Raw genomic sequence first — 15657 nt, 5'->3', positions numbered from 1 at the left:
TGATTCCATTTATATGAAATGTCCAGAACAGGCAAATTTATAGAGACAGAAAGTAGATTAGCGGTTGCCTAAGGCTGGGGTGTTGGGGAGGTGAGATGGGAAGTGACTGCTAATGGGTATGGGGTTTCTTTTGGGGTGATGAAAATGTTCTAAAACTAGATTGTGGTGATGGTTACACAACTCTGTAAATATACTAAAATCCATTGACTTGTATAATTTTTTTTTTTTTTTTTTTGGCCGCATTGCACGGCTTGCAGGATCTTAGTTCCCCAACCAGGGATCAAACCCGGGCCCCCAGCAGTGGAAGGGCGGAGTCCTAACCACTGGACCGCCAGGGAAGTCCCTGACTTGTATACTTTAAATGGGTGCATTTTATTGTATGTAAATTATATTTCAATAAAACTATTAAAAGAAAGGAAGGAATGAACCAACCAAGGCACAAAGAAGTAACTTACTCAGGGTCGCAGCAAATCTGAAATAGCTTTAGAAAACAAAATCAGATACCTTGATTCCCAGAACTCTCTCACAGGATAATAATGATCCTAAGATACTAACTATTGCTAACTCTTTCCATTAACAATGTTTTGGGGGACTTCCCTGGCGGTCTGGTGGTTAAGACTGCGCTTCCACTGCAGGGGGCGTGGGTTCCCCCTGGTCCCAGAACTCTCTCACAGGATAATAATGATCCTAAGATACTAACTATTGCTAACTCTTTCCATTAACAATGTTTTGGGGGACTTCCCTGGCGGTCTGGTGGTTAAGACTGCGCTTCCACTGCAGGGGGCGTGGGTTCCCCCTGGTCCCAGAACTCTCCCACAGGATAATAATGATCCTAAGATACTAACTATTGCTAACTCTTTCCATTAACAATGTTTTGGGGGACTTCCCTGGCGGTCTGGTGGTTAAGACTGCGCTTCCACTGCAGGGGGCGTGGGTTCCCCCTGGTCCCAGAACTCTCCCACAGGATAATAATGATCCTAAGATACTAACTATTGCTAACTCTTTCCATTAACAATGTTTTGGGGGACTTCCCTGGCGGTCTGGTGGTTAAGACTGCGCTTCCACTGCAGGGGGCGTGGGTTCCCCCTGGTCGGGAACTAGGATTGCCGCATGCCATGCAGTGCGGTCCAAAAAAAAAACCAATAACACAATGTTTTAGAAGGATGAACAAACAAATGGTAACGAACTAAGCAAACAAGAGAAGGTTGAAACCTAGGCCTGTAGGGGGTGGTAAGCAAAAAATCCAAAAATCAAATTAATCTGAGCCACAAAGAATGGCAAAGTATAAAGAATGCGAGGCACCAGGTATCTATAAAAGCAATGATACAAGCAGGGGTGAAAACAGGAGGATCAGGTGACAGTCTCTGTAAATAACACTGACAACCCCAGATCTCCTCTCTTACAGCATAGGGACAGGCAATTACTCCTTCCCTGACCCAAAAGAGTAGAAGTTTGTAGAACCAAAACTAAAATGGAGTCACTTATGTCAGAGACAAAATGGAGGTGGCCAATGCAGGCACATTAAAGAAAATGAAACTTTATTTAACATAACTGGCAGGAATTTACAGCTCTCCTCAGAAATCAGCAGAGGATGTCAGTCAATCTCCAAACACTGAGTCTGTTCATGCCATCTTTGGACTTCCTTATTCCCCTGTCTCAGCTATCCTGATCCAAATAGGGAAGAAGACCACTAGGCAAACAATCAGCTGAAAAAGCCAAAAATCTTCCACATTTACCCAATGAAAACCCTTTGGTCCGTGAGCAACTTGAAACTCATTGCTCCCATGGCCTTGAGTTTCCCAGCTTGCAGGTCAAATCTGTTGAAATAAACTCATATTTCAGCATTGTTTTACTCGGTGTACAGAGTTTGGGTTTTGACAAGTTTAAGTCATACAGTGGCTAAATCACAGAGGATCTGGACCTAGTAATACCAGGCATGGCAGAGGTTGGGGACAAAGTGTCAAAAGGAAAAAGGGGGATTATGGGAAAATCTACATATTAAATGATGAGACTACCAGCACCTTCTCTCCCACTCAGCTACCAGAATATAGGCTGTGGGGCTGATACCTCTTGGGCAGAAGACTAGGAGATTCATGTCTGGAGAAACTGAGTGGCCTGAGAGAGAAGACTTACAGTTACTGATATTTGACTTTAATTTATATTAATAGTTACTGATAATAAAACTCGCTAGTCAAAAATACCTGGCCATATGCTCTGTGCTCTCATTCCATTTTTTTAAAATGTCAAATTTAAATATTATTTTCTGTATTTTACAAAATCTCATTAAGCATTATGTTTATAATTGGAAAAACAATAAAATTTTTTATGAAGAATGAATAAGAGTCTTTGGAAATTCTGAATTCTCACAATAATATGGATCACAAATTTGGTTTCAAATTTGGTAGCAATTAACTTTTTCTTCCCAATGTTTTATTTGAAAGTTTTCAAACCTAAGGAAAAGTTAAAAGAATGACAATTGACATTCACAATTGTCAACATTTGCTTTATCTCTTTATAATACAATACATACACCACACAAATACTTTTTTTTTTTTTTTGGGCTGAACACTTTTCAAAATTAAGTTGCAGCTATTATGATATTTACTTCATCCCTAAATACTTTAGTGTGTATCTTCTAAGAACAAGGACACTCTCCTACATAATCACAACACCATTATCACATTCAAGAACTTTAACATTGACAAAATACAATAATACACAGTTGTATCCTAATGTCTCCAACAGTCCCAAAGATGTCTTTTACAGATGTTGCAGGATTCAGAAATTTTAGAATTTTATTTAGAATTTTTAGAATTATTTACAGAATTATGCAACCTTCATCACAGTCAATTTTAGAACATTTTCAGCAGCCCAGTAAGAAAACTTATATCCTTTACCAGTCATCCCCCACTTCTTCCAGTCCTAAGCACCCACTAATTTATTTTTTGTCTCTGTAGATTTGCCTGTTCTGAATATTTCATATAAACGGAATCATACAATATGTGATCTTTTGTGACTAGCTTCTTTCACTTAGCATAATGTTCTCAAGACTCATCCATGTTGTAGCTTTTTATTGCTGAATAATATTCCATTGTATGGCTATACCATATTTTATTTACTCATTCATTACATGACAGATTCAACTGGAGCTTTAATATCTCCTTTGTAAACAAAAATGGATAGCCAAGGATCTAAACATTTTAGAAAAATCTTTAACGTGGAAGACAAAGACCAAATCAAACATTAAATTAGAAATTCAGAGGAAAAAGAGGCAATACAGGAAGGAGAAGAAAACTTCAGAAATCTTCAATACTCTAAGATAACAGAAGATATGATATCCATTAAACAAAAATGCAAAGTTATTTTAAAAGCGAATATTGAGAGAAGACCAGGAGCTCTTATAACTTAATATGATAGGAATAATTAAAAGTTGATTGGAATACTGAAAGATAAACTTGAGGACATTTCCCAGAAGGTAAAATAAAAAATATAGAGATGGAAAATCAAAGAGAAAATATTTTACTAAGAAAATGAGAGGATCAATTCAAGGGATCCAATATACAAATAATATGAGTTCTAGAAACAAAAAAGAGGGAAATTTTCCAAGAAATAGTATGAGAATAATTCCCTGAACTGAAAGACATGAGCTTCCAGACCGAAAGGGTCCCCTGAATTCTAAAACTATAATGAAAAATGGCCCAAACTATCATCATGAATTTTAAAAACTAAGAATAAAGAGAAGATTTTCCAGAAACAAAAACAAGTCACATACTCAACATCAACACTGGAAGCTACAAGGAGCGTTACCTTCAAAGTTCTGAAGGAAAATGATTTCCACCCTAAAATGCTATCCCTCAGCCAAACTATCAGTTAATAGAGAGGGAAACTAACATCTTTTCAGACGTGCATGGTGTCATAAATTAACTCCCCATGCTCCTTTTCTCAAGAAGCTATTTTGAATGTACTCCACCAAGATAAGAAAGTAAGAAGACACGATATTTTTAAAACAGAGGCTCTACTATAGAAGAGGTGAAGGGAATTCCCGGGCTGATGGTAAACGCGAATTTCAGGATGAGAGTTGGGCAGCAGGGCTGGGACGCAACCAGTCCTGAAAGAAGCAGGATGACAGAGCTCTAGCAGGGCTAGCTCCAAGGGAAAATGAAAGGAGTAAGTTACCTGACTGTGTCTGAAGCAGCAGAAAGGAGATCTCTACATAGTTCTGTTAAAGAGTCCGGGGTTGAAATAGTTAACAGGTATATAGAAAACTAAGCAAACAAAAATATAAATTACTACTCCTGGGAAAACAAAAAGTTGTAGAAGGAAAAAACATTTACTTTAGTCAGTTTACTAAGTGGAGCAGCTATAAATAATATCAATATAAGTGGATATTAACCTGATAAAAATGATGATTTACCTCTATTGGGAGCATGGGGAAGGGAATAAGTATCTGTCTGGGGATACAGGAATTGCAAGAGTACTATACTAAATCATGTCTTCCACAGCAAGAAGTCAAAAGATAATATGTAGAATAAGAAAGAGTAATATATGCATGTAATTTTAAAATATAATGGTAATTACCAGAAAGAAATGAAATCAGTTGCCTCTGAAAAGAAGGAAGAGTAATTAGGAATGGGGGAGGAAGGCAGGGAACTACTGGCTGTTTCTTATAATAAGTCTTATAACACTTTGGTTTTTGAAATTATGCATTTGTATTCATGACAAAAAAAATTACATTTTCTGAAATGCCTGGCATATAGTAAATGCTCCAAAAAAATAGAATAGGGACTCTTACCCTTTTATTTAAGTGGCATCTACATTATTATAGAGCATTTTTCTTGGGTATCATCAATGAGGCTATTTTAAGGCATTTCTGCCCAACACATATCATCTTTGAGGATTAGAATTTTTAAAATAATTATATTTCACAAGCAATGACTCTTCCACTCTTCAACTACTCTGATAAGAAGTACCTGATCCTCAGTAAGATTCTCAGCATCCCAGTTGCTGCAACGAAGCAGAAGGGACTTGTCAAGGGGAAAGTTCAAAACAGTCTCAGCGAGTGATTTCAGGCTAAGCCCATTAGAGAGCAAATTGTTTCTACAAGAAATAAATAAAATCATGTGTCAAAAATGGGAAAGGACAAGAACAGGCAAATCAAAAAAGGTATACAAATGGCCAATAAACAAATGACACATAATCTCACTACATCAAACCAAATAAAAAGTATATACAATTTAAAAATCTATCAGATTACAAAGATTTTTTTAAAATAACTATATCTGGTATTGGTGGAACATGAAGAATCACCATCTAATCTAAAATTTGTGCACTGAACATTTGTATAACCTTTATGAAAAAGTTTGTCAGTAAATAGGTATCAAAGTTTTGAACATGAAAATTCTGTGATTCAATAATTCCACTTCTAGTAATTTATCCTAAGACAAATGTACATAAAACTATCTTCATTACAGCACTATTTATAGTAGCTAAGAATTGGAAACAACCTAACATCCTCAATAGAAGACTGGTTAAATATCCATGTAATTAAATTCCACATAGCTATTAAAAATAAGGATGTAGATCTATATTGATGTGAAAAGATGTCCATGATGTATTAGTTTTATAACAAGAGATTATGAAAGAAAACATATTATGAACTCTTTATATTAATATATATATACACTACACAATAAATGTGTGTATGTGATTCTAGGTATGTGAGAGAGAGGAAGCATAAAGAGTTAACTAGAAAGATATTAATCAAATGGTAGTGATGTTATCTTTGGGTGTGGGGTTTGGGGTGATCATAAATCTTTACATTTTATATATATATATATATATATATATATTTTTTTTTTTTTTTTTTTGGGCTGCGTTGGGTCTTCGTTGCTGCGCGCAGGCTTTCTCTAGTTGCAGCGAGTGGGGGCTACTCTTCGTTGCGGTGCGTGGGCTTCTCATTGCGGTGGTTTCTCTTGTTGTGGAGCATGGGCTCTAGGCATGCGGGCTCAGTAGTTGTGGCACGCAGGCTCAGTAGTTGTGGCACACGGGCTCAGTAGTTGTGGCTCATGGGCTCTAGAGCGCAGGCTCAGTAGTTGTGGCACATGGGCTTAGTTGCTCTGCGGCATGTGGGATCTTCTCAGACCAGGGCTTGAACCCGTGTCCCCTGCATTGGCAGGCGGGTTCTTAACCACTGCACCACCAGGGAAGTCCTACATTTTTTATATTTGAATTGGCTAGTGTTTGTGTATTACTTTTCAAATTTGAAAAATATGATAAGGCTACTTTCATTGAGGGCACGAAGGTACAATAAAATCAAATAATTTTCTGCTCTTCAAACACTTTCTGATTCAAATAGCTGCAGAGTGGTGAAAAAAATTAATTTACCCAAGGATTGGAGAGTCCAAACAAGGGCTAATGTAAAATTAAGAACACACCAGTCTACAAAAGTGGAGCTGACTTGCTGGTTACCAAGTGAGAGACGAGAGGTTTTAGAGGAGGAAGCTTGGAGGTGGAGTTTCACATCAGTGTTACTGTTACAACATGCACAATTCCCTCAGGTACTGTGGAAAATGAAATCATTATAATGATGAAGAAAAGGAAGTCCTTCTTTACAAAAACAAGCAGTAACTTGATGGATTTCATCACCCCCAAAAGGCAGCACTGACTAAAAAGTTAAAAAAAAAGGTCTAGACACACTTAGGTAAAATACGTAAGGTCGTGGTTCAATTAATGGAAATTAAGAATTTGGGGGAGACAAACTTCTTCCCTTTTATTTTAAATTTTTAAAATCTTTTTATGCTTTCCTTTATATTAGTAATTATAATAGCAATGAATGTTTATTGTTAAAAATTCAGACAACAGAGAAGAGTAATGGGTGAAAAATGAAAGCCCTCCACCCCCCACTTCCACTCCTCAGGAAGAATGACCCTTATGAGTATATTGTCGCCCCTCCAGACCTTTTTTACAGACAAACAAAAAAACAGATGGTTAGATGGAGGAGCAGATATAGTTTCTTGGTATTTGTTTTGTTTTTTATTCTGCAACTTGCTCTATCACTTAATGTATCAGGGACCTCCTTCCCTGACAGTAAGCACAAACGTACTTATTACATTCTTTCTAACAGCTGTACAATTTATCAAGCCTGGGTATTCCATAATCCTTGAAATCATTACCCTCATTGAAAGACAGCACTTAGTTTTTCGTTACTTAATTCCATTTAGGTCATTAGTCTTTTTTTAAACGTCCTCATTGGGAAGGTTTCACATTTTTCGAGGATGGATTAAAAACAAGATGCCACCTTTGCTACTTCAAAGTTTCACTAGGAAAAGTTCCAAAATCATATACAACAATCTCAATAATAAATTATCTTCTGCTAACATATAACAAAAATATAGAGAGTATGAAGAAAAGAGGACAGCATTACCAAGAAAATCTGTGCTCCTCTCCAAAGTCAAATGAAAGTAACTACTTACAGCAAACACCAGGAGCAGCCTATAGCTAAAAGCTGAGTATAATTCTTGCACTATAATGTCAAATTTCTTCTACTATATGTCAAAAAATTTTAATTTTACTTCTAAAGTATTCAATAATAAAATAAGAATGTTTAAAATTTTAATAAGATTTCATTAAAAATGAAGAAGCCTGATAAATGCTTCATTCTTATTTCTAGAGAAGTTCATGGTCATATTCAGCTTTGGCCAAATTTTGTATTTTGACACTTGGCCATTCTGCATTTAGCCAGATAAGTAAGGGCACTTCTAATTTCTATATACTGATAGAGAGGACTGTAATTGGATAGAAAGAGATCTGGAAGGACAAACCAATCAGATCATGGTGGTCCTATAGGTGGTAGTGATGATGATGATGATGGACAGTAATAGTTGAAATTTACACAGCACTCTCTATATGTCAAACACCATTTCTAAGTTCTTTACGTAGTTTAACTCGTTTAATCCTCACACCAATCCTATGAGATTGGAACATTATTATTTCTACTTTTCAGATGAGGGAACTGAGGAACAGTGAGGCTTAGTAACTTGCCAAAGGTCACGTAGCTGGTAAGAGGAAGATTGGGACTCCCACCCACACAGCCTGCTCTGGAGTCAACTCCTGGCCACGATACACATGGCCTCTCATAGCAGAGTAACAGCAGGCAGCTCTGGGGAGGCGGCACCGAAGGAAGGAGGGCCTGACGAAAGGCGGCTTTTGCTGCTACACTCCAAATACTTTTACAGAGCTAAAAAAATTTTGCAGTAAATATTTTCATGTATTACTTGGAAAAAAAATGGATACTTCATTTATAAGAGTTTCTTTTTTTTTTTATAAGAGTTTCATTTACACAAGCCAAACTACTAAACTAAACTAAAATTTCATTTACTACTAAAAAATTAAAATAAGCATAGATTTTATTAAAATATATAAGTATAGATTTTAATCAGGCCTTCTCTTAGTTTATCAAATCCTCCAACCCTTCAATATCAGTGGCAGGGAGAAAGGCAGGGAGAGAGGCTGTTTCAGTCCACACTATTAAAATGAGGACCTGCATATATACATGAGAAGGTAACTGCCGCTTCCTTAAAAAAGGTAGAATTTCCATAGGAATAGAATTCCAAAGGAAAGGAAAATCTCTTCCTCTCAGTAAAGCATTAGGTCTACCACCATTCTGGGTCTAAAGCAGGGTCTGCACATTCACATGTTGATCAGGATGAGCTGGTGTGACAGTTGGGAGGGGTGGGGATTCTGGCAAATTGAACAAAGCATGCTCATCTGAAGAGGCTGATGCTTCCAGCCAACTGCTGCCATCTAGAACTACTGACCTAGTGTAGTCAAATCACCTAATTTTTCAAGAGAAGCCAGAAATACAGACTTTTACATTAAATCTTCTGAATTTAAACTAAAATCTCCCCAAAATATCATGCAGGACAAAAACAAAAACAAAAAATCTGCAACTCTAATTTGCCCAAGGAGTCCATCAGTTTACAACCTGTAGCTTATAGAGACACCTTATTAATGTTTCATCTAAAAAGACCAATTCTAGGTAACTAAAGTTTTCCCAGAAGTTGGAATATTTCCTCACAAATTCAATATGCATCTCAGAAGCCTCTAAGCTTCTAAAGAATTTTAGAGGCTTCATTACTGAGTCTCAGTAATCTACAACTCTTGCTAAAATATTTGCCCCACAGCTACAGGAGTTCCAGTATTCATATAAACCATACCTCTGCCTCATGGCTAGGTATCTGAGGTCCAGGCACCCCTTAACGACGAGGCCATAATCTTGCAGAAGCTTGCTGGCATCTTCTGAACATCCTACTCCAACTTTTAAAATTGTGCCATCTGCCAAAATGTCCAGTAACGTTTTTGGTAGTGTCCTTCCTCCACAGATCAGCTTGGGCAAGCGAACCAAGACACAGAAGCCACTTGGAGAGGCCATCTGAAGGAGTGACAGAGGACTGGCTTTGCCTTCCGAATTCACCTGTAACAGAGGAAAACAGGGCCACAGTTCACACCCCAGCATAGGGCCAAGTGCAACATGAAAGTCTGGCAAAAATGTCTAAGAGGTACAGTCTTAACTTCCCAGAGGGAACAACTGACCAGAGTTTGCCTCAAACCTAAGGATGAGCCTTTGCTAACAAATGCAATGGATTCTAAGAAGCAGGGCCTAAACAGAGGTTACTGGGGGCCCAAACATGAGCCTGAAATGAGCAGGCCATAAATAGTGACCAGCTGACACAGAGCAGCGCTGGGACACACATTGGCAGAGTCATGTGAGACACACTGGTTTTAAAAAGCTAAGGAAATAAAAGGCTAAGGAGCAGACTGCCAAATGATGATGTACTCTTTTCATTTTCTAGACTCTTTAACATACATGTTAGTAACTTGACTCACTTACTTGTCATCACTGCCTCAAGATCCGATTTTTAAAAAGAGGTAGGAAATACAGTACTATCAATAAGTGGTATCTGCCAATATAATAAATCGTAGTAGCACAGAGTGCTTTCTCAGCATTTTATGGTCACAAATGCTGTTCATAAAAAAAATGTATATTGAGCATAAGCTAGGATTCTGATATCTTAAGAAATGAAAATAACTTTATATTTTAACTGATCTAGTTCTTATCTTTTTGATGTAATAGATAAATTGGAGAAAGTGCTTAAAGCTAAGGAAATTATTCCCAGAAAAATTTACATACAAAATTCACATTAATTAAAGGTTCCCTAAAGCTACCCACAGAATCCAGGTTAAGCATCCAATAAATTCCAATCCTTCTCATTTTCCAGGAGAGGAAATTTAAGGGCTACAGATTAAACAGTTTGACTAAACATGCAGAGATAATGGCAAAGTCAGAAGTGGAACCCAAATTTCCCAATCTGTAGAATAGAGAAGAAACAGTCAAGATCAAGATCACGAAGAGTTGCTGTTAAAAACAAAATTAGGAGGGACTTCCTCCTCGACTTCTACTTCAGTGCTAAGTAAAACCACGGTTTAACTCACAAAAGCTTTAGGATTCCCCTTCTCAGGCATTGCTTTATCATATCCTCAAATGGAAACATGCCAGTTTGATTTCCAAAGTGTCTATTTCTTGGAAGGTCAACAAGACCCAGAAGAAACTTGACTACTGGTTCCTATTCTATAACAATTCATCTGGATGTGGCCAAATCACTTTTTTTTTTATTAAAGCGTAATTCCCTCCCTCTATAATACTGGCTCTCTCCAAGAAAAAGCAGAAAATCTCTACTTCTAATATTTAGCACTGCTAATTTGACATAATACTCACTGCTAATTCCTAAGGCCAGATCTTTGAAAATCTTTTCAGTCAAGTTCCGTTGTCTAAAATACATTAAATAAATAGCTAGCTAGATAGATAAGTTGTCCTTTTAATACTGTTTCTGGATTGTGCTTAAGATCCACTGTATTATAATTAAGGTTTTTCCACTAGGAATCCAAATGTTTATGATTCCAATAGGTACCCAATTTACACTGAATGTATGATTGGAAGAATATTGCTTCTAGCAGACTCAATTTGGCTTAAAGAATAAGATATCTAGTCTTTTTTTGGGGGGGGGCTGTGTCAGGTCTTAGTTGCAGCACATGGGATCTTCGTTGCAGCATGCGGGATCTTTAGTTGCGGCATGCAGACTTCTTAGTTGTGGCATGCAGGCTCTTAGTTGTGGCATGCAGACTCTTAGTTGTGGCATGCATGTGGGATCTAGTTCTCCCACCAGGGATTGAACCCGGGCTCCCTGCATTGGGAGCGTAGAGTCTTACCCACTGGACCACCAGGGAAGTCCCAAGAATAAGATATCTAGTCTTAATTTCTTATATTTCCCCCTTTTGCCAACATCTTTTTGCCTTGACATCACTTACCACCCATGGAAAATAATGAAACCCTTGGCTTACCGACATTGTATTTAATAGGAAAAAAAAAAACACATTTTAATTTCGTTAGCATTATGTAATCCAGGGGTCACTGGGTTTTTTGTTTGTTTTTTGATGAGTTGACTCATAAGAAATGTTTGGGACATACACAATATATGTACATATGCATTTATAAATCATATAAATGTAGTACTATACTAACGTGTTAAGACATTATGAAATACCCACGAAAGTAAAAATTTTAAATGAATGATGCCATCAATCATTGTAGACAAAATTTCTAACACTTTTTTCTGTATTTCAGTGATTCACTCACAGAGGACTGGTTTAGGGATCCTCCTTCCTGAAGGCCAGTGATCATCCATTTTAGCTTCAGGGATCTTACAAATCCAGAGCAAATAAAACATTATGGAAAAGTCCGTGATTCTTTAAATGACCCCACAATGGCAGCAGGGAGCAAAAAATAATCTGAGACCATATTCTGGGCTGGAACAAGGTTAACTAATAAACATCCCTATCTGTGGAGTTTATGTGTCAGTTAAATTAGACCATGGCTTTGAGACAGGAATGAGCTTGTCCTGTTCAAGTGACAGAATGAAGGCTCAATAAGGCTGGAAAGTAGTAAGAGGAAGAGAAAAGGAGACAAAATCAGAGATGCTGAGAGAGGCAAGAGCATGTGAGTCCTTAAGAACACCTAAGCAATTAAGACATCTTGGTTTTATAAGAAGCAATGGAGGCTTTTCAAGCAGGGGACTGAGATGATCAGATTAGCATTTTTAAAAGATCACTTTGCTTACTCTATGGAGAAGGGATCATAGGTATATGAGTCCAAGTAGGGAGGCCAGTCAGGAGGCTACTGCAAAGGTCCAAATAAGAGACTCTTGAGGGATGGACTAGGAAGGAAGTAGAGGAGATGTAGAGAAGTATATGGATGCAAAATCTATTTTGGAAATAACAAGGGTAATACTTTCTAAATGGAAATGAAGGGTTAATAGTAAGGAAAAAGGAGGGAACTTCAGGCAAGCCTGAAGCCTGGGCCTGCAGAAGGATGCTCTTGGGAAAATGACCTTCACTTCATTCAGTCTTTATTACACCAATTACTTTGCACCTGTTAAGCAAGGCAGTCTATAGCCAGAGACTCCAGAAAAAATCAGGCAGGAGTCAGGGGCCAGAAATCTATTTAACATCTCCCTCTCCCCAGGAGAAAGGCAATAATAGCTTCTAAAACATGGCAGAATCCTCATTTTATACAGGTGATTTATCCATGGTTACACATCACCATGGGTAACTCGGGGGAATCTGGAAACACATACCTCTATCTGGTAGAATGCTGTGTTATTTCCTGCTTTCTAGAACCACTTCTTTGAATTTCCACATATTTTGCCATTAAAGAAACTTAACATATTATAACTGCCTTTTTGTGTCTGACTTTCAATCATATCACTTCTGTTAGACAAACCTTAGCGGGGAGCATGTCTCTCTTGATTTTAATCTTAAAGGTGGAGAAGACTAGGGATAATACAGGTTTGGGAAGAAAAATCAAGAGGTCTGTTAGGAACATGTTAAGTCTGAGATGACTATTAGACATTCAAGGGAGATGTCAAGTAGACAGGTGGATGTAAAGGGCTGGAGTTCTAATTTTGAGAGTCTTCAGCCTATCAACGATATTTAAAGCTATAAAACTAGGTGAGGTCACTTAGAAAAAGAATATAGATTAGAGGACATAAATTAGTGGTCCTTGGACCTGTCTGCTGACCCACAGATGTTTAATATTATATATTTTTTTGATCTCCACATTTTAAAAACTTGTGCCAGAACTTTTAAATTGCAGTGGAGTTCACATTTTAAAAAAATCTAGAATATATCGAGTTTCTTTTTAAAGAACTGGACAATCTGGCAACACTTGGCTTGAACTGTATAGCAGCTTCCTCATTTATATAAGGCATGAATTCTCTAATTCACCATAATGTCTTCTCAACACTGAAGCCAACTGTCATTTCCCATTTATCACTGTATTTGTAAACCACTGTTTTTCCAGCAAAGAAATATTTCTCAGGATCCATGTCTCTATCAAAACTAGGAAAATGGAAGATAGATCACAGAGGCCTTGTGTTTAAAGAAAAAAGGGAGGGAGCATACTTCTTTATGAAATTGAAGAATGTTCCTATGCATTCGAAAATGCAAACAATCACTCTACATTGTTCATTTACATTTCCTGTCTGGACCTTGTAGGCATCTGAGTTTGCAGTCCCTGGGGTGGATACAGAAGAGACCAAGCCTACGTCAACTCAATATTTGGATGTGAGGTAGAAGGGGGATCAGAAAAGGAAAAAGAGGAAAGAACAGTAAGATAGGAGATAGGAGAGCATGATGGCATGAAAGCCAAAGAGAATGTCTCGTGCAGGAATTATGCAGATGCTTTTGAGAGCTAGAATAACATGAGTCCAAATAAGTGTCCACTGGACTGGAAAACAAGAAAGCCATCAACTTCATCCGTTTCAGTGGAGTAGTATGGTAGGATGTCAGATTAGAGTAGGTCGAAGAATAAATGGAGAATAGCAAATTATACCCAAACAAGTAGATGAAAAGAAATAATAAAGAGCAGAAATCAGCATAATGGAACATAAACATACAATAAAGATCAACAAAGCCAGAAGCTGGTTCTCTGAAAAGACTAATAACACTGATAAACCCATGGAAGGAGTAATCAAGAAAAAAAAAGAGAAGCCAATAAGCATTGTCAAAAATGTCCTTACATATCCATCAGATAGGAAAAAAAAAAGTCACTGGATATTATAAACAAGTATATGCCTGTAATTTAAAATTTTGAAAGAAGACATATTTAGATGAAAAATAAAATTTATCAAAACAGACATGAAGAAATAGAAAATATGTATAGCCCCAACACTATTTTAAAAATTGTATTCATAATTCAAAAACTTCCCTCAAAAGAAAACTCCAGATGGCTTCACCAATAGACTCTAATCAAACATTTAAGGAAAAAAGAATGACAATCTTACACAAACTCTTCCAGAGAACACAAAAACAAGGAACAGCCCTAACTTGTATGAGGCCAGCATAACATTTTAATCAAAATCTGACAAGGTCATTTCTAGAAAGGAAAATTATAAGCCAATATCACTCATGAATATAGATTATTTTTAAAACACTAGTAAAGTGAATTCAGCAATGTATAAGGAGAATAAGACATCATGACCAAGTCAGATTTATTCCAGGAATTCAAAAATCAATGTATTTTCACCACAAGAACAGAATAAAGGAGAAAAGCTACATACTCATCTCAAGAAATTCAGAAAAGGCACTTAATAAAATTCAACAACTATTCATAATTTTAAAAAAACTTTTTTAAAATTGAAGTATAATTGATTTACAATATTGTGTTAGTTTCAGGTGTACAGCAGTGATTGTTTTATATATATATATGTGTATATATGTATATATATATTTCAAATTATTTTCCATTATAGGTTATTATAAGATATTAAATCTAGTTCCCTGTGCTATACAATAAATCCTTGTTGCTTATCTATTTTATGTATAATAGTTTATATCTGTTAATCTCATACTCCTAGTTTATCCCTCCTCCACCCCCTTTCCCCTTTGTTAATCATAAGTTTGTTTTCTATGTCTGTGAGTCTATTTCTGTTTTGTATATAGATTCATTTATCATTTTTAGATTCCACATATAAGTGATATCCTATTAATATTTGTACTTCTCTGTCTGACTTACTTTACTTGGTATGATATTCTCTAGGTCCATTCTTGCTGCTACAAATGACAATATCTCATTCTTTAAAAAAAAAAAAAAAAAAAAACTCTTGGGAATTCCCTGGTGGTCCAGTGGTTAGGACTCCACATTTTCACTGCCAAGAGCCCGGGTTCAGTGCCTGATCAGGGAACTAAGATTCCATGAGCTGCGTGGCGCAGCCAAAACAAAACAAAACAAAACAAAACAAAAAAATTCTTAAGAAACCAAGAATAGAATTGAATGTATTTAATCTGTAAACAAACCTACTAAAGATATCGTACTCAATATGAAAATGTTGAAAGCTGTCATTCTGAGATAGAGAATAAGTCAAGGATGCCTACTGTCACCACTCATACTGAGCACTATATTGAGATCCTCGCCAGTTCAGCAAAGCAGGAAAAGAAATACAAAGTGTAAGGACTGGAAAAAAAATTGTCACTTCACAGATAATATAATAGTTTATATACAAACCCAGAAGAATCTACAAGTAATTAGAATTAATAAGTGAGTTT

General features: G+C 36.7%; 1 protein-coding gene across 5 annotated transcripts in view; it reads right to left on the bottom strand.

The window, feature by feature from the left end:
- The window catches only part of EXD2 (exonuclease 3'-5' domain containing 2), a 96051-nt gene that overhangs the window by 13217 nt on the left and 67177 nt on the right, over nucleotides 1-15657 (bottom strand). For all 5 annotated transcript variants that reach the window (XM_059914503.1, XM_059914502.1, XM_059914504.1 and 2 more), the window contains 2 exons: nucleotides 9216-9472; nucleotides 4971-5097 (listed from right to left, as the gene is read on the bottom strand). In XM_059914503.1, the coding sequence (XP_059770486.1) occupies nucleotides 4971-5097; nucleotides 9216-9472 (384 nt within the window). The remainder of the gene's footprint in view (nucleotides 1-4970; nucleotides 5098-9215; nucleotides 9473-15657) is intronic.

Source organism: Balaenoptera ricei, chromosome 2 (assembly GCF_028023285.1).
Source record: "Balaenoptera ricei isolate mBalRic1 chromosome 2, mBalRic1.hap2, whole genome shotgun sequence".
Taxonomy (NCBI): Eukaryota; Metazoa; Chordata; class Mammalia; order Artiodactyla; family Balaenopteridae; genus Balaenoptera; species Balaenoptera ricei.
Note: the sequence above shows the minus strand (reverse complement) of the source record. Positions and strands in the feature narration are given on the sequence as shown.